The 19,624-nt window shown below is 35.4% G+C and overlaps 1 protein-coding gene across 2 annotated transcripts in view; it reads left to right on the top strand.

Moving 5' to 3' along the window:
* The window catches only part of LOC129949374 (Krueppel-like factor luna), a 472,755-nt gene extending 453,523 nt beyond the window's left edge, over nucleotides 1-19,232 (top strand). For both annotated transcript variants that reach the window (XM_056060799.1, XM_056060798.1), the window contains exon 5: nucleotides 18,658-19,232. In XM_056060799.1, coding sequence (XP_055916774.1) covers nucleotides 18,658-18,833 — 176 coding nt within the window. In that variant the 3' untranslated portion in view covers nucleotides 18,834-19,232. The remainder of the gene's footprint in view (nucleotides 1-18,657) is intronic.
* The last annotated feature ends 392 nt before the right edge of the window (nucleotides 19,233-19,624 follow it).

Raw genomic sequence — 19,624 nt, 5'->3', positions numbered from 1 at the left:
TGTGGTTAGTTAGATCCAGAGAGAGAGAGAACATCACAGGACTAAACACAAAAAAAATCCTTAGAAAATCCGTTCAACTGAAAGCCCTGCACTAATGGAATCAATGGCAGATCCTAAATGTGGACGGCAGACTTGCCAGGATAATTCCCAGCTGTATAACTTCTATATGGCGGACGCTGGCTGGCGCTGCTGTATGATGGTCCCAATCCAAATTCATTCGATAGCATTAAGTTCATCGTTGGAAATAAATTTAAGTAATTTTATCGTACTACAGACCTGCCCTCTCATATATACACGTACCTATACCTACCTATCGGAATTCCCAGGCTCAAATCTCCCTGGAGTAAGAACTAGGTTGGCACCACTAGGGTAGTTTGTTTTTCTCCATTTTTTCACCAGTCCAACTCTATTTCCTGCATCTGACATGAGGACCACCAATACCACCACCACCAACACCACCACTGCTTCCATCATCTTGTGGGAAGAGGTGAAAAAGTGTTACGAAGAACCAACCCCCTTTGGGTTTCCGACTTTTTTTCTTTAAAGGTTTTTAGCAATTCGAGAATTCGTAGCACGTCGTAGCAGGCCGTTTGTTGGAGGAGCAGTGATGGCGACACTCGGATTTAGAGGCGGCAGAGTTTATCGCACACCAAAACGGAACAAATCACTGCCACCAAGACTAACCTACATCCTATGGTGGTGAATTACCGAAAACGAGAAAAATACGGACGATGAATTTTCAAGAAATTATAAGGATAAAAATGAGACACGAACCCCGATTCGACGCGAATCTCGGTATTATTATGATGCTGGAGATGGTGGAGAGGAAAGCGAGACGAGCGGTCAGAAGATGAAAGCTTAAGTGGGTTGATAATGCCATGTATAGTCATCATCAGAGCTCAGGACTATAGTAGAATTACAAGGGGAGTGTACATCTTTCCGTTTGGCAAGTTTTCAACTAAAAGAACGAATCAAGGGAAATAAAACAAAACTACGCAGAAATTTATTGCCAAGGAACAAGCCGTGCCACACTAAGTAGCAGTAGCAACAGCAGTGTAGTACGAGTATACAGTATAACTGTGTATATAGCTTAAGATCCAGAGGAAGTCGAAAGCAAGGATGCAGAAGTAATTCAGCTTTTTGCAAGCCGCCACAAAAGTCCATGGTCTTCGATATTCCTATTTATATATATGTGTTTATTTTTTCCTTGCTGAAGAAAGAAAGAGACGAAGAGAGAGAATTATTTTCTCTAGAATGATCCTTTGGCATATAAAGCAATTAAACTCAACAAAATGTACTACGTGCGGCTAACACGCTGACGGTCGCGGTGGGAGGTCGAGGCTTTTGGCGGTGGCAACAAGAGACTTCCACGACGACGACGACGATAGCAACTTTAGAGAATTTATAGTAACGTAAAATATAAAAGGTGGCGTTAAGGAATGCGTTTTATGCGAAATCACCCGCGTTGATGTTAGTATCTCGTACAACATGCTTTTTCACCAAGTTTTTGAGTCTCGAAAAATTACTATTTTCAAATGAACGGCCAGCCAACAGCGAACTGACTGACGATGATGCTACCATCTATCGCCATCACCACCGCTTCAAGTCAAGGCGGACACAAAGTAAAATTGTGTGAAATTCTTTGGATACTTTGACCATTTAGATTAGTTTTTTAAGGGTTGGCATGAGGGTGTGATTTTCTGATTTTGATATACCTAGCCACCCACTTCTCAAAATAAAAAAGGGTTTCTTGTTTCTACACTCCTTCTTCTTGTTCTTGTTCTGATGTCGGGAATGGAATTTAAGGGAAAACAAAAAGCAAAAACAAAAATGATAGACACATTTCTTGAAGCCTGAACCAACCGAAATTGTGGCTGAACAAAATGATGTTCTATGTGCGTTTTGCGCCGCCACAACCGATGACATAAGTTTAATTAGTTTTAGATTCTCTCAAGTGGAAAACAAATATAAGAAGGTGCATTTGTGGGGAAATGATGTGATGCTGTAAATGTATAGATACAGAAGTAATAGATAATGACATTTGGTGTGATTGAGGGAGAGCTACGAGCTTTAACTTTAATAGAACATGGGTATCTATAGGGATATATTTAATGAGATGGGTATCAATGAGTACTTTAAAGGAAGTTTTTTAAAGTCTAACTTTTAGGAAAGAAAAGAAATTGTAAAATTGTTGGTTTTCAGAGTAGTTGTTTCAATTTGTAAAGGTTTCATTATGTGGTTTCATTTTGATAATCAAAAGAAGAGAGTATTTTTAAGGATAAATTATTTGAGTACTTTTTCATTTTAAAGACCGAGATATGCCATTGACTATTAACCGATATTAACCAAATATATTCTACCCTCCAGTTGTTGCACCATTTCATTTTCATGCAGAATTTCAATTTTTCCATTCCTCAAATAATAAAGCTGTATGCTCTCAATAACTTTACAATGCTTCAAAACGCATTTTTCCAAAAATCAGTTACTAACTAATCTTTAGGTAAGGTTAAAGTGTCTGTAAATGATAAAGTAGGACACACTTAGGACAGTTTAAAAGCCTATTGTGATACCAAATGAATCTCGAGGCTTTCTTCTAAGCTCAATGAAATCCGTTTGAAACCCTTACGAAATGTGAGAGACTGATTATGTTAATATGATTGAAATCGTTTCAATGTTTAAGAAGAATTCTCGTAGGTAATTCTTGCTTTTTTGAGCTAAAGCAGGACATGTAGAAAGGAGGTGAAGAACTATTTCCTACTCTTCCTCTACCATCCAGCTTCTGCAAAAGTCATTTAGAAATACACCTAGACGCGTGTCGTGCTTTCCTATTAGACAATAACCTATTATCACACCTATAATCGAGCTTATAAGCGATTTGCTGAACGGTAGCAATCACCTTGAGCGCTTTTAAACTATTAGATTACAAATGAAACAATGTTTAGGATAGTGTAAGAAGTATAAGAGTAAGGGATTGGTGACAAAACAGGGCAAATCCCTATGAAGTGGAGTACGTTTTCCACTGTTCTATTGTTGCAAAGAGTACACTCCGTATTTTCTTCAAGGCCATATTGTCAGTAGTTCAACCGTAGCAGCTCTCCCCTGGTTTTAAAGATGGTTGAAATGGTCTTTAGCGGATACTTGTGATGGAGATAGTTGTTTTCACCAAGGTTATGCTGCAAGACCTTATACAAATTACGAGATTCACTGCCTTCAGTTCTTTCCGTAAAGTTCTCGAAAATTTTGGCATCAATTCTTTTCAACAATATTTGGAAGGTCGGGTCCTAGTTTCTCCAATCGCTTTCCACTAACTGAACGTTATGTAGCACCTCCAAACGAAACCATTCTACGAAGAACTGTGACCTCTCACGGAGCAGCTGTCTCACAACGGCATTAGGTAGTCAATGATTTGGAAGCGCCAACACTTTTTTAATATTGTTGAGATGCATCTTCAGCGTGAAAATATATATTTGCGGGGCTTCGGTCTCTAAGTGCAGCATATACGTAGGTGTATGCTCACGGAGCCAAAATATCTTTTCGAGGAAATATCTTAAAAGCTTTTCCACCTCCTCGTACTGTAGAAATCCCCACACCTGACCAACATAGCATAAGATCGACCTCATCACCGCTTCGAAAAATTTATATTTTGCATTTGGGGCTACATATTTTTTTTCCAGCACTCCCTTCCCGTTGCAGTTGATGCTTGTTTCGATTCTATTAGTTTTGCCTGCAGGTTCTTCTTGAATGAAAGATTTGGGGTAATTATAACTCCAAGGTACTTATACTCCTAACAATATCCAGTGCGACATTATTCCAGGCCCATCTCTCTTCTCTGGCGTATCTACCAGATCCATTTCGAAATATCAAACTTTTTGATTTGTCAGATTGAAGAGCAGATATGATGTCATCTTAAAAAGGAGAGAACATTAGTGGGCTTAGGACTTGCTTGACTCCAGTCGATGTTTTAAACCAATTGGATCCTTCGTTACCGTTCCATATCTCCATATCGCTGTCACATTGTTTTCATAGAGCCGTCTTAGTACTGTCAACATTTCATGGGAGATTTCAAGACAGCTAAGCTTGTAAAAAAGGGCGTCTCTATCGATTGAATCAAAAGCCGCTTTGAAATCAACGAAAAATGCGTACAGTTTCCTTCTCTTGTCTAGATAGGATCTAGCAATGCAGGTTAGAGTGAAAATCATCAACAGTAGATTTTTCTTTCCTAAAGCCTGCTTGGAACTTGCTGAGTAGTTTGTTTCGTTGTGTCCAGTGCAAAAGTCGGTCAAGAATAACTCCGGTGCAGATTTTCGTTATGGTGTTGATAAACGATGTACCTCGACAGTTACTAGGGTCATTTACGTCACCTTTTTGAATAATGGGAAAATGATGGTTTTGTATAAGCTTTCGGGAATGACACCGTAGTAATTGATGTATTTTCATTTAAAAAGAAAATACAAATCACGTAATTTAACTTTTAACAATTTCGCTGAATTGAAAATTTAAATACCAAAACAATAAGGACAAATTTCACGAATCTTCGAACACAAAATTAACATTAAATTTTAAATTACCACCTTCTTTAGTAATTTTCTGATTCGCAGTTTACATAATTCATATGACATCTAATTATTTTCTGAAATAAGGTCAAACTTAAAAATCAGAAAAACGAATAAATGTTCAAATGGTGGCAATTAATTCTGAAAACCCACTCAATTAGTCTTTATTCACTCAAAACAGTTAAATTTTAGTGTACACAACTACCTTTACCTTCCTACAGTCATTTAACACCAACATTTCTATATCGACTTAATAGACTTTTAATAGTTTTCAGGAATGTTGACTTAACGTTTATTCTATTCGCATACCTTTTTATATCAACAATAGTTCACTAAATTAGATAATTGCTAATAAATTGTTTCTTGTTCTGAATTGGAAACAAAAAACACCACATTTTTTGTCATCTCTATTAACCAAGACGAAAAAGAAGAAAAAAAACACTACTTGTCATCATAAATATGCTGACATAACTTTTTTCAAAAAGTAAATAAAAAAAAAAACAGACAACAAACAAAAAAGAAACAAAAACTAAATTTATAAACCATAAATAAACAACAATCAAGCAATAAAATTTTGAGATACTTTCGTTTTCATTTTTATAGTACATCAATTAACCTGACTAACCCCATACCGCACTCTGTCATAGTCTGGATAGTTGAACGAAAACAAATTAGAAAAACATTCAAAGCTGACTAATGATGACGACTTTTGGTTGATTCATTCAGAATTTATAGTTCATTCAGAATCAGCAGCTATCAAGTCGTTTGGTTTCATTTTATAGTGTAATTGTGTGTACATATGATTTCTTTGAAAATTACGCACGAGTTGTAGTTTTACAGTAGTTGTTCAATGTTCAATGTCCAGTGTCTGTCTGTAAGCAATTGTTATAAAATATATTTACTTACTTATTTAATTAACGACAAACAGTTGTTGTTGTTTTAAATAGAGATAACACTGTGTGTAGGAAAGTTTCTTATTTTGATAAATTTGATATTAAAGTATACAAAATAAAAACGAGTATTTATTGTTCTCCAATAAGAGGTTTCAATTAAAATAGTCTGTAATTTGATTAGCTTGTTTTTTTTAAGCTGTTAGTTATTAACATTTTGCAATTAAAAACTATGCAGTTATTCGAAATAATAACTATCCTTAAAAACTCATACAAATTGTTAAAACTCATGACAAAAAAGTGAACATTCACTTTTCGCAGTTTTGCAAACAGTATTATTACTCAAAGCCTCGAAGAAAACTTTCCATCGGTATCCTAGAATTTAATGCATTGACACTTTTTTTTAAAAGGTCGTGTAAAAGATAAAACCGATGATAATTCAAGAGGTTAAGAGAGGGCCTAGTGACTAATAACTATCAACCATCCCTATGTGCGAGTCTGTTTTCAGGGATTGAGGGGACCTACAGTTTTAAGCCGAATCCGAACGCTTAATTTGAGAAAGCACTTTTCATGACAATAATTACTCTTTTTTTAATTCTTCAGCACTCAAGGGGTTTATAGTACCCTTTATATGTTTATATTTAAACACAGTGCGAGCGTTAGGAAAATAGGGAAGGATTTAAAAGGAGATACCGGTGCACATTGGTCTTAAAGTTCTGAACATTAAAAGGGGAGGGAAAAACAGAGTTGGCCAAAGCATTCTACATTCTCGATGTGCAATTTAAGAAAGAATCTCTATACTTGACAGTACGCCCGAAATTGAGCTCAAGGGTAAACTGATGAGCATTCCTAGAAGTGCGAGTATAACGGCTGAATTGTTTAAGGGGTGGAATGCAACTGGCTAGTTCGACAGAACATTGTTTGTAAAAATATCTATAAAACAACGAAAGGCATGAAACATTGCGACGGTGTTCTAGCGATGTAAATGATTCGATTATAGTTCTGTCGCCTATCATTTTTAAAGCCCTTTTTTTAATTCTATCCAAGAGATTTAAACTTGTTTTAGGGGCACCTGCCCAGATATGCGAATATTCAAGCTTTGGACGGATAAAAGCTTTGTAGATTATAGCCAGATCAGAAGGGGTGAACATTTCTTGCATAGTCGGAGAAATCCTAAGCACCTGGCAGCATTTTTGGCGATATCGAATATGTGATCATTACATAAGAGGTCACCTGTGATATTCATACCGAGTACTGAAAGTTGATTAGTTTCCTGGATGCAAGTGCCGCTCATGGATAGCGGCATCGGGGGTGGGTTACGCTTTAACGACAGGAGACAGCATTGAGTTTTCGAAGCATTAAATTCTACACGGTTTTTGATTCTCCATTGGACAATGCTGTCAAGATAAGAATTTAATGAGCTTATCATACGCTGCCGTTGAAATTCCACATCCGAAGGACAAGAAACGAATATGAAAAGCTGAGAGTACTGTCGTCGGCGAAACAGTTTAATTGATTAGAAGTGACAGACAAAAGATCGTTTATGAATATAAGGAAGAGAGTCGGAGACAAAACGGAGCCCTGTGGGACACCAGCATTTATTTTATGAATTTCAGACTTGAAACTATCCAATACAACTTGCGTTGAACGGTTACTTCTACTCTAACGAAGAAGTGATTCATCAATACCAAAAGCACGCATTTTCGATAAGAGAGCTTGGTGCCAAACTCTATCAAATGCTTTTAAAATATCAAGTGCAATAATCTTACTTTCTCCAAATCGATGTAAAGATTTGTTCCACTGTTCGGTGAGATGTGGACCTATTGCTTTCGTTCTTCAAGATATTTCTTAAGCTGAAAATTAATCAGCGTTTCCATGACTTTAGAAAGAAGTGACGTAAGTGCAATGGGACGATAGTTTGAGGGAGAGGAGGATACGCCTTTTTTAGGGACAGGCTGGACAAATGCAGTTTTCCATCCACTCGGGAAGAGACCTGTTGAATAGGACAGATGGAAAAGCTTACGCAGTGGTTTTTCCAGCGTTGAAGAACACCTTTCAGAACAATAGGAGGAATACTACTCGGGCCAGCGGATTTGTATATGTCAAGGTCTTTCAGTACTCTTTCGACTGAACGAGTGCAAAAGAAGATTCGTCCCATAAAATCATTTACACTCTTAAGAACAGAAGGACTTATGACACTATCCGGTAGCGTTAAATTAACAGCAAAATGTGCTGCAAGCAAATTAGCTTTATCAATCGAGCTTACATAGGGAGTGTTATTGTGGACGAGCGTTGGAACCGGGGATGACGTGGTATTTCGTACGTTTTTTACAAATGACCAGACATTTTTATTACCTTTAGGACATTGTAGTATTTTTTGTCTTAATTTCTGATCATGCAAAAATTTGGTATGTCGAATATGATTATTACAGGTTTCTCTAGATTGTTTGAACGTATTCCGGTTTTCCTCAGTCGGGTTGGCTTTATAACAACGGAAACCTACATCTCTGAACCTAATAACCTCTTTACAGCTCGAATCAAACCATGAGTTCTCTTTGGGTTTGACAGATTTCACCCTATTCGGGATAAAATTTCCCATTCCACAAAGAATTAAATTTGTTACCATTTCTGCGCTGGAATCCACATCACTATCGAGGAAGCATAGTGACCAGTTGAAGAATTCATTGAAACCGTCCCAGTTGGCTTTCTTACATTGTCAAACGGTTCTTATAGGAGTTTTTTCTATAATTGGGTATTTTCGACATGAGAATTTTGCAGAAACGATACAATGGTCTGATGTGCCTAGAGGCGGTAATACACTAATTGTGTATTTATTAGGGTCAGTGGTAAGAAACAAATCTAAAGCGTTGGCGGATTGACCTGCAACGTCAGGGATTCGAGTTGGCTCATCGACTCTTGGGAAATTTGTGAATTCCTAGAAAGAGGCAGTGCCCGTGAAAAAAAAATTAAATGGCGCAGGCAGGGATTAATCAAGAGGTTCCAATAATATAAAAATCTATTGATTTCTCTTAAAAAAATACTCGTTTTTTTGTATGAAAATTAAACCTCTTATTGAATTACCCTGTATATAACTTATAAAAAGCAACTGCATTTTTGTGGTATTAATTAACCAGCTAGGCATTATGTAATACAAATTAAGTTTTAACACAAAAAACAGAACTCAAAATCAGATATCAAATAAATTTAAAAAAAATAGTGCGTATACGCCTAAGTGTACCTGTCAGTGATTTATCGTTATATCAGCGTTGTTTGTTGATATTATTTATGATAATGCATCATTTTGATAATAATAATATAATTTAAACTATATTTTGACAATTATTTTAAGTACTTAAGTGTTAAAGAACATTTTCAGTTAAAAAGAAAAACAGAGTAAATTTTCTACACGTTTTCAGCGAATGAAAATTGTACTCACTTTGTTTTTCTTTTCAAGTTCTTTAGTGACGTAATTCTTATTCAGCTGCCTCTTTGTAGATTTTTTTTGCTTAAATTACGTCAAACTATTTTGATGAATGAAAATTTGTAATAAATAGATGAATATGTGGAGATGACTAATTGTAAAATTTCAATGAAATGGAACTATTTTCGATGTATTTATTTTTTGTTTAAATTGAATTCACCCAGACCGCAATTATTCATAAAGGTGATGGTTATTAGTCGTTTTTGTTGTTTATTTTCTGTCTTTAATTGAATAAATTAAAATTCTTTAAAGTTAAAATTCCAGCTTTGAATTTCTCAACAACTAATACCGTTGAATGATCTCATCGAGCATCATTCTTTCATTCTATTTAAAAGTTTGAAAAAATAATTATACACTCATCTTATGTCATTGCGCTAGCATTAGCACCCAGAGAACCAGATAATAAAGTTTTAATTTGAATAGAAGACATCTTTAAATTGATTAAGAACCTCTTGCTGTTATTCTCTTGCTCTTTACCACGTTAATGATAGTGACGATGATGACGATGACGATAACGATACTTGTTGTCATTGCGTATATGAGTATCAGAAGTATATTAATTAGTAAAAATGCCTTAAACAATTCATCGTGTGGCATCATCATGGTTATTAACCCTCGAAAACCTTTGGCCTACATATCGAGAATCTGATGAACTTAAATGGACTAAGTGAAACGCAGAGGGGATGAAATAAGAGTATAGATGTAGATGTATGTAAGTCTATAAATTGATGCTTTTACAAGTAATGACTATAATCTGCAATGTGTATGTTTGTATATAATTCATACCTACATAAATACACACAAAATATTTACATGTATGTATGACGTTTGTACCTATGTACTTTGTGGAATATACATGGAAATATAATAAGATGATTAATGTGGCCAACTTGATTGGAATATAAGTCCAATGCTAACAAAATCGGTTGATTTATTATGAATGTCGGTCAAAGGGAAACACAGTGGTTTAATTTATAGTAAAATATTGACAAAAATTGATTGCCAATGGAAATTCATATTTCAACAACCCAATGAAGGACCAAGGAAGCTTATTTTGTAGGTTAATGAGTTTTGATGGTTGTTTCAAATAAGTTTAGAATTTAGAAAATTAAATTTATTATTATTTTCAAAATATTGAATTTTTGTGCTTTATACTTAACCATACCCCCACTGTTAGAATATTATGTGCAAAAATATTAATTCACATTTTTATTTATATGCTATTCTTGTACTTGATTTCAAGGATGAAAGATAAGAGTGTTTAATCTTTTGAATGAAATGTTGTTATAACAACAAACAAAAGCAAAAGAAGAAGACAAACAAAAAATAAAAACAATTTGCAAAAGAAACCTTGGTCTCGAATAAATTTATTATGAACATGATGAAAACATCGAGGTTATTCATTAATGTTTTATTTTGAAGGATAAGATTTTTCTTCCTACATACATAAATCTTTATAAATAACATATAAGCTTTCCGCCCACTTAACAACCTTCATACATTTCTAAATAATCTCATTGAATGATTGGTTTTCAATTTTTCAAGCTCAATTAGAGACAAATTTATTATTTTAAGACTTCACATTTTGTAGAAATCGAACTGAGAAGTCCAAGCTGGTCTTCAACAAATCTACCCATGCTAACATCTTTCGCAAAGAAAATTGTGTCCGTGTTTAAAGTAGATATAAAAACTTCCCTGGTTCAAATTGTGACTCTTAAATGTCAAAGCGCTTTTGTAGCTCATTCTCATTCATATTCGGTAATGGTACAGTTTTTAATTATTAGCGCTTTAGTCCTGTGAAAACTAGGGTTTTACTTAACAAATATTCTCCATTTACTTCCAAGCTAGATGTTTCTAGTTGCGTACTTAAGTTGAGTCAGGTAAGGTTCCCCTTAACTAATTTTCCACTCGTGCGTGCCACCTGATCCACGGGCTTCCTCTTCTGCTCTGTCCTCTAAGCGTGAATTTGAAGAGAGCATAGGTTTTCATGTGCTTTACGTGATCTAACCATCCATACCAAAGGTTCAAGCTTTTGCACTGTATATCAGGATAGGGATGTTTTATATTGCAACACTTTGGTTGCTTTCTTAGCCCAAAGAAAGTGTGTGTAGCAAGAGTCATTCTTCGTTTTATCTTAGCGCTGGGGCTGATGTAGTCTGTATTCATAGCGAAGCCTAGGTATTCAAAGTCCTTAACTACGTCAAAGTTATGTCTGCCGATGGTTACGATTTGACCGAGAGATCGGTGTTGTAGGACTTTTTTGATGACAGCAGTAACCTTAACCCATTTAAGCGTCTGTTTCAATACTCATAAAAGTCCCATTGACATAACGCTGAGTCCTTCCAAATACGTCAATGCCATCAGCTTTTATGTCAGTAATTAGACAGACCTTTGAAGAATATTGCATATAATGTTGACGTGAAAGCTCTGCACTACTATTTCAAGTACCTTTTCGTAAGTTTCCGTTAAGCTGTTTGCAACCTTTAGCATCAGCTTAAATGTGTCAATCTTTAATTCGTCTAAGTGGGGAAGAAAGAATTGTAAGCTTTCGTCGTCTATATTGAATGTATCAACCTGCTGGATAGCAAAATTCATTTCTTCGTCGAATTTCTGCAGAAGTTGTCATTCCCTATTGTCGGCATTTACTGCGGTTCTACTATGAAGTTGCCACTTTCATCACTTCAGCCTTTAGTTCAAGGTATATGAACTTGTGAGTTTAGTTTTACCCGCTCATAAAACTGTTGAACTTCGTTTTTGCTTCCGAACCTCTCAACATCTTCAACTGCACGATTCTCGAGCTCTCTCTTATTCCTTCTCAGATGTCTATGTTCCTCTCTTCTCTCCTGCTCATTAAGCTTCTACGACAAGACAATCATGTATAGTTTTTATTCCCAAAAAAAAAAATAGTCTAAATTTTTGTTTAAAGGTTTTTGATATTGGTAATCTAAGGAGTCCAAATTTTCGACCTCTTGTCGTGGAAAAAAACCAGTTGCGAGTATTCCCCAATTTGTTAGTCATCGGTGAATTTTACCTTGGATTAAAGAATATTTCGAAACTCTCAAAATTTGAGTCAAGGTCTCAAGTACGCTTTCACCAATCATCCACTAAAAAGATTGTCAACTTGAATTAATTAACTTTGAATGTGCCTTGACGTGATGTTCGGCTGTTTTGTTTCTTTTTGTTAAACTTTTAAAGCTATCAAAATGTATAAGATTTAGATAAGCCATCCTACATGATTCGATCCCCCCTAACATCACCTGTTAAGCTTTAGCTCTTATATACTATCTAAACTTCAACATCCATTGTTTAATATTATATCTCTCTTATCTTTACCTCTCTTTCACTCTCAATTTATTTTTCCCAACATTCATCAACTCAAAACTGTCTGTTTTGTGCCACTTTCATCGTTTAAGTCCTTACACGAGTTTTGTGTTTTTATTATTTCTGTTTTGTTTAATGTTGACAACGATGAAGACGACGACCAACGATAACGATGACGACAACAACGATGACAACAAGAAAAACTAAGAGTTTCTTAAGAGTCATCAAAACCAAGTTAAGATGAAAATATTTATGCCGTGATGATGAAGTGAAAGATCTAGGACACACAATACCCGCCTCAAGACTGCTATGAAGATGACTTTTTAAATCACCATCATATCGCCTTCCAAACCCCCCTCCCCCTCGGAAAAAAAAAACAGAACAGCACAACACAAAACAAAACAATGCAATCCGAAGACCCAGTCCCTGCCCCAGCCCAAGCTCCAGACCCAGCCAGAAGAACAAAGATAAGAACTTAAGGCTTTGCTTCTTAAGTGGAAGGGCAAGCGGACTACCTATTTATACCTTTATAGAAACAAACCTACATACACACACACACATGTATATGTAAAAAGTATAAGAAGATGTGGAAATAAAAGCAAAAGTTTTGCCAAGGATGTCAATTTTTCGTCGGCAGGAATTTTCCTTTATTATTTTGCACGGCTTTGTTTTCGTAATTTTCTCAAGTCATATTGTGTGCCAAGAGTTCTTTTCCTAAATTGAATCGGTTCCACCATTGTTTACCTAAAATCCAACTCTGGCGCTGGATCTGGCGGCGGCAGCGGTGATGCTGGCTGGAACCAAACCTGGGTGATGATGTTAAATTCATTAATAAGTGTGTTGTTTTGTGTTGTCCAAGAGACGAGCGAAAGGACACAAACAACAACAAAAAAATAGAATTGCGGCTACGGAAACAGGATAAACTAAATTTACGACACACACATAACACACAAACAAGTCAAAAACATTTTATTTTCTTCTTTAGATTTATTCCTTCGATGAATTTTTTCCCTTCAAACTGCATTCCAGAAATCCTGATGATGATGATGATTCCAAAGTCTTTGTCTTTGTTTTTCCTATGCATGAGGAGTATTTATGAGATGATTTTCTTCTTCATCTTTTTTTTTAAATTTAATTTTCTACAATTGTCCTAGACACCATGATGGTGGTGATAATAAAACAAAATAAATAAAAAGGATACACCCAACAACATTAAAAAAGGAGAACCAGCACAGCCGGCTTCCGCTCGAATAAGACAATCGTTGGCAACTTTTGTTGTTTATTTTTCAGGATAATTTTTTTTCGTCCTGTTGAATTTTTTCTGAAGCTTTTGCGTATTTTTAGGGAAATTTTTGGTTTTTGTAGTTGTGTTCGTTTTGGCGTTTGCTTTTTTTTGTTTTATTACATTTATTTTTAAATTTTCATAGAAAAAATAAAAATTGGGTTTGGTTATGAGGAAGGTAGGTCCTGCGACCGTAGTTGTCGTCGTTTTTAGTTCTGTGTGAATTTATGTGGACAATTTGTCGGACTCTCACTCACAAGTGGATGAGAATTTTTTTTTACAATTTTGATTCCATTTGAATACAGCTATGGAATAAAAATTAAAACAAGAATGAAACAAAAATTCTGCAGCTGATGAGAACTTTTTTATGGCGCATGGAATTATATTTACTCAATGGGTGTATAATTTTATTTTTCTGTTTTACTATTTTCTTCACAAAAAATTTGAATGTTTGGTTATAAAAATTTGAAAAAAAATGTCCTTAAAAAAGTCCAGAGCAAGCTGAATGCCTTCAGGCCTATGCTTAATGGTCTATGGTCTATGGTCTAGGCTTTGCACAAAATGATTGACAAAACTTCTGCTTGAATAATGTTTACTTTTGTTATGAAGTATGTTCATTCATTTATATAATAAACCTTATACTCGCATAATATTCAAATTAAAATTGCTATGCTACTAAATGAGTTATAAAAAAAAAAATTATGAAGCAAACAAGGATATTTTTTAAGGACTTATAAATGAGTGTTTGCTTCCAAAAAGTCAAAAAGGAAAAAAAATCGAGAGCTTGAAGCACTTTAAAGTTTTGTATTGTTTTTTATTTCTTTATAAAAAGAATAAGGAAAAGTTCATTTTTATGTATGCATTGGCTTCAAGTTACACAATGTTACAAGTTTCCTGAAATGTTACTATTGTCGTAAAGTTATGGAGTTTAATACAATAATTAGGGAATCCTATTAAAAAAAATTAAAGTGTAAATAAATCAGTAGAAAAATCTGGAAGAAATTGCTGATTAAGCTTCTTTAGAAATTTAATTAACCAAAATGAGCATTTCAATTATAAAGGACTTTCCACTAAAGGCGGGTCGACATATTCTCCAAGTCGTATTCTTCAATAGCAAGCAAAAATAAGCCGGTTATCGTATGACCATAACTCTCCGAAATGGCGCTGACAATCATTCCATCGTTGTTTTCGAAGAAGTAAGGTCCAACCACACCTCCGGACCAAAGAGCGCACCAAACACTGACCTTATGTGGTTGTAATGGCCTCTTTTCAATTACTTGAAGGTTATGCAGACGGTACAGAAGTGTACCTTCGAAAATGATGCTGGCTAGACTATCACCGTCAACGCCGATTGCTATAGGTCGATGATCACTAAGTTCTTGTGGCCTTAATTGGATGGTATAGAAACCGAGGATATATGATTTCAACAGCACGGCACTAAGTGCCACACCAAGCTCGATATATGTACAGTGGATAGTCTGAGCGGTTGGTTCCAAGGCATGTTTATCTCGCACCGAGGCAATGTGAATTGACAACCAAGATCAAATGATTTGTCCTCTTTAGACCTTTTCTTGGGAGCTCTCTTCGGTCGTTAAGTATTAAAATTACGGAGTTGGAAGTGGTATCTTTCCGAAAAACTGAATCTCAGTCTATCATACAGACTTCCCAATCGATGTACTGTATTCCAGGCACAAGTAATGGCGATTAAGGAAGCACTATCCTGGCTCAAAGAAAACGTTATATCTTGCAAGGATATACGAATCTTCTCGGACAGCCAAGCCGCTCTTAAATCTCTCGCGTCTGTCTCCACAAACTCCCAAATAGTCCACGATTGCCGATCATCTCTGAATGAGATGACGGAAAAGATTAATATTCACCTCATTTGGGTGCCGGGCCACTGATAGACACTCCGGGAAATCGCAAAGTCGATGAGCTCGCCAAAAACGGAACACTTTAGCCAAAAACATAACATAGAAACACCACTTGCTACATGCAAATATCTTCTCAAACAATATGCTCTAGAATCAACAAATGATAGATGGTCACAGAGTAAAACCTGCATAGCAACCAAGCAAATATGGCCAAGCATAGACTTACAACGGTCAAAAGGCTTGATATCCCTGGGCAGACAAAGTATAACAGGACACTGTCTCATAGAAAGACATGCTCTAAGGCTAGGGATCTGCACAAATAACTTCTGTAGAAGCTGCATGAACGAGGAGGAAGAGGACTCTCTCTTAGCACTCTCCATTAGAAGAAATAACTTTCTCGGTAATCCCTTCTTCGATAATACCAGTGAACTTGCAACGATTGATACAAAATGTCTCTCTAACTTCATTAAAAGTACAAAATGGTTTGTTTAAGTTCATTACTCTCCCATGAGTAACCTCATTAGTGGTATCACAATGGACCCTTGAGGTCACTCCAACCTAACCTAACCTATCATTTTCGGAAAAGTACAAACGGATATCGTTAATGCATCCAGCACGAAGTTCACATAACACAGTAACTTTATTTGGATGCCTTAGCTCCTCGTCGCCCTTTCGCCCTAAATTGAGATCAACTTCCAACTGATCCAAAATCCAATTAGAGAACATACAACACTGTGTATGGTCGTTCTGTGGCGATCCAAGAACCTCGATTTTACCAGGTTCAAAGACAAAAACTTGGCAAATGCTATCATATGCGAGAAAAACTTGACTAATACCCTATTAGTCACGAAGATAGAGCTCCAGCACATCTTCGACACATTAAAGAAAAAGAAGTCAGCAGGTGTCGATGGTATTTATATCCAACATTGTACTACGACGTTTACCTCAGGAAGCTGTGGACATTTATACCACTCTGTTTAACAACGTTCTGAATAATGCATATTATCCGGTCCGCTGGAAAACATCTATAGTACATCCCCTCCCGAAAAAGGGAAAGGACAATTCCAATCCGGAGAATCTTCGGTCGATAAGTCTGCTGCCAAGTATCAGTAAGGTATTCGAGAAGGTTATAAATAGAGTCCTGACCAAGTGGGCTGAGAACAACAAAACAATTTCGGATAATCAGTTCATTCATGCTGCGTCTAAGCTTGTTTCTGATATCCAGTGGAACAAATCTAAAAGGTAATGTACGGGTGCTTGTTTGGTTGACTTGGAGAAAGCCTTCGACACAGTATGGTTAGGGGGTCTGTATATAAAGTTAAACAGACTTGGCATAAGTAAGCCACTGTTGTATATGCTTTATGACATGCCTAATGGTAGACGGTTTATTGTCAACATTGGCAATGTTACATCTACCAAAATCAACAGGGAGCGGTTAACTCGCCGATCTTATTCAACATTTACACCAATGATCTAAAAGCAAGTCTGTCTCAGGACATTGCGGATGCCAACTACCTAATTGCACACAGAACGGCCCCAAAAATTGAGCTTATCAAGACACTTTTGCAGGCTGCCTTCGACAAGATTCAGCAATATTGCGATGATTGGAATACAAAATAAAAGTGTAGTAAAGTACCTTGACTTCTGGTTAGATCAGTACTTGTATTTCGACAGATATATAAGTGCTGCTCTGGATAGAGCTATGGGAGCCTTTGTCCTGACAAAACGGTTGTTTTTAGCAGTCGTCTTCACAGTATGGTGAAGGTGATTTGCTACATGGCCCTTATCCAACTGATGATGCCCGGTATGGTTCCACGTTGCCCCATCTCAAATGGAAAAGATTCGGGTGTTTGAGAGACAATGCCTGCAACGTTGCCTTGGACTACACATAACACCAGAGTCGGAGTACAAACATCACTATTCCCACAAGGTTCTATACAAAAGAGTTAACATAAACAGAATAGACAATTTCTTTCTAAAGCTTGGTAGAGGTCACATTGCGAGCGATGTCGTCGACTAACAGCTTAAGTTTTGGGTCTTACTACCCCAACAAAGAGTACTACGAAAGTGCACGTTTTAGTGGCAACATTTCGCCCGATGCTTTTCTCTATTTTGACAATCGAGGGCTGATACAGAATAGGGAGTCGGTTCCACTAATCTACCATGTCAGCCGTAAAACTGTTGATAGGCGATTCCTTTACAGTCGAGACGTCCTAGCACTGGACGGAGCCGAGTGTCTTCGGTTCAGTAGGACTGTTTCCGATAGGGACCGAAGAGATAGGGTGAGGCAGGAAAACCAGTTTTGGTGGCTTCAAATTGAGAATTTCATTTAAAGTTGTCTAGGGCGTTTGGTCTTGGGCGGCTTACATAGGTTTAAGGATTAGGTTAGGGACAGTCAGGGTGGCACAGAAAAAAAATTGACTGTGGCTGTTCTAGTTTTTAAGTATTTTTAAGTAGTATTATTGGTTTTGGTTATTTTTAAGAAGCTTAAGTATTATAGTGGGTTTCGGTTTTTTTTTAATTTAGTTTTAAGTTTTATAAAAAAAAATGACAAAGATACCAAGTTTTTTTTTTAATTTCTTGGTTTTAAATTAAGTTCTTGTTATTTAGTATTAAAATTGTTCTAAGGCCGAAAGGCAGGAGATATAAGATAATGGATTAACTCAGAGCACCCGCATAAGGCCAGTAAGATATTTTTTTAAGTTTTTGAAATGTACGCTAGTTTTTTAAGAATTTTTGTCTAGCTTTAGATTAGCTTTAAGTTTTTGATAAAATAAAAAAAATAAAAAATGTTCGTCTTGTTGCAACTGGTGGATCTAATTACCAAGCCAAATTTCGATATGTTTTGGTCTTGGACAGAAAAAGTTCATGTTAACGACTTGGAATTGACCACCCCGGATTCTGTTGCCCACACTCACGAACAGTGGAGATGTTTTGGGCACATCTTGCGTACGAGTGTTGGCGCATTTTTCACTGAGCCGGTGAGCTCAAATTAGTCGACTTAACGGGACGACTATGTAAAAATTTTTATAACTTTAACGTGTTGCTTGAAGCTTTATTTTTTAATGAAGATTAGTATTTCTTGATTTGTTAGAAGAACATATTTTAACGAAAGTAAAAGAAACAATATGGCAGCCACAAGCTATCAAACTCAACCTGTCCCTATTAGAAAACCCTATATTTCCCTTAAAAAAAATAAATTGTGACTAATACAGTTCTACCCAATTATTTAATATTTTTTTTGTTTATTTCTTTGCAGGTGAAAAACCATATAAATGTTCTTGGGAAGGATGCGAATGGCGTTTTGCACGTAGTGATGAATTAACGCGTCATTTTCGAAAGCACACCGGCGCCAAACCCTTCAAATGTCGTAATTGCGATCGTTGTTTCTCTCGATCTGATCATTTGGCTTTGCATATGAAACGTCATGTTTAAATCGAGATTTTACTTCCATTTAAAAACATAAATCAAAAAAATAATACGTACACGCATTTGTAACAAAAAGAAAATTTAAACAAAAACTAAAGTGAAGTATCTAATTTTTTATCGTGCCATCACAGATGAAGGAAATGCAAAAATGAGTAAATATATTAAAAAGAAGAAATAATAAAAAGAATTGTAATGCATAATGCATGAGTTTTTTGAAAACAAAGAAAAATTTACAAAATTCAAAGAAAATTTTAATATTTTCAATGATTTTATTTATTAATTTTTTTGTATTCTTTATTTGCAAACAAATTAAAGTAGTCTTGTTTTATTTTTATCTTAAAATCACTTACCAAAGTAGAGAAGATACAATTTTTTAACAACAAATAATGATTATAAAAAAAAGAAACAAACAAAAATACAAAAATACAAAAACGTAGATAGTTTATTTTCTAAGCAATATTAATTTTGTAAGTTCATAAGTTTTAAGTTTTTTTTTTTTAATTAATTATCATAAACAAAATAACAAATACAATACAAATAATAATACTTTCTTAATTATAATTTTTTAAGTGCAAATTATTTTTTAACAAAAGAAAAAAACAATAAAATAAATTTAAAAAACAATTAAATAAGTTTGAAAATACAAAAAAATATTAACAACACTGCCAAAAATTCTATAAACAAAAAACAAAACAAAAATAAAGAAAAAAACCAGAAGAAATACATTTATAAACAAAAATAGTTCAAATGATGTGTATACATATAAAAATAAAAATAAAACTAAAAATAAAAAAACA

The sequence above is a fragment of the Eupeodes corollae genome, chromosome 3, assembly GCF_945859685.1.
Source record: "Eupeodes corollae chromosome 3, idEupCoro1.1, whole genome shotgun sequence".
Classification (NCBI taxonomy): domain Eukaryota; kingdom Metazoa; phylum Arthropoda; class Insecta; order Diptera; family Syrphidae; genus Eupeodes; species Eupeodes corollae.
Note: the sequence above shows the minus strand (reverse complement) of the source record. Positions and strands in the feature narration are given on the sequence as shown.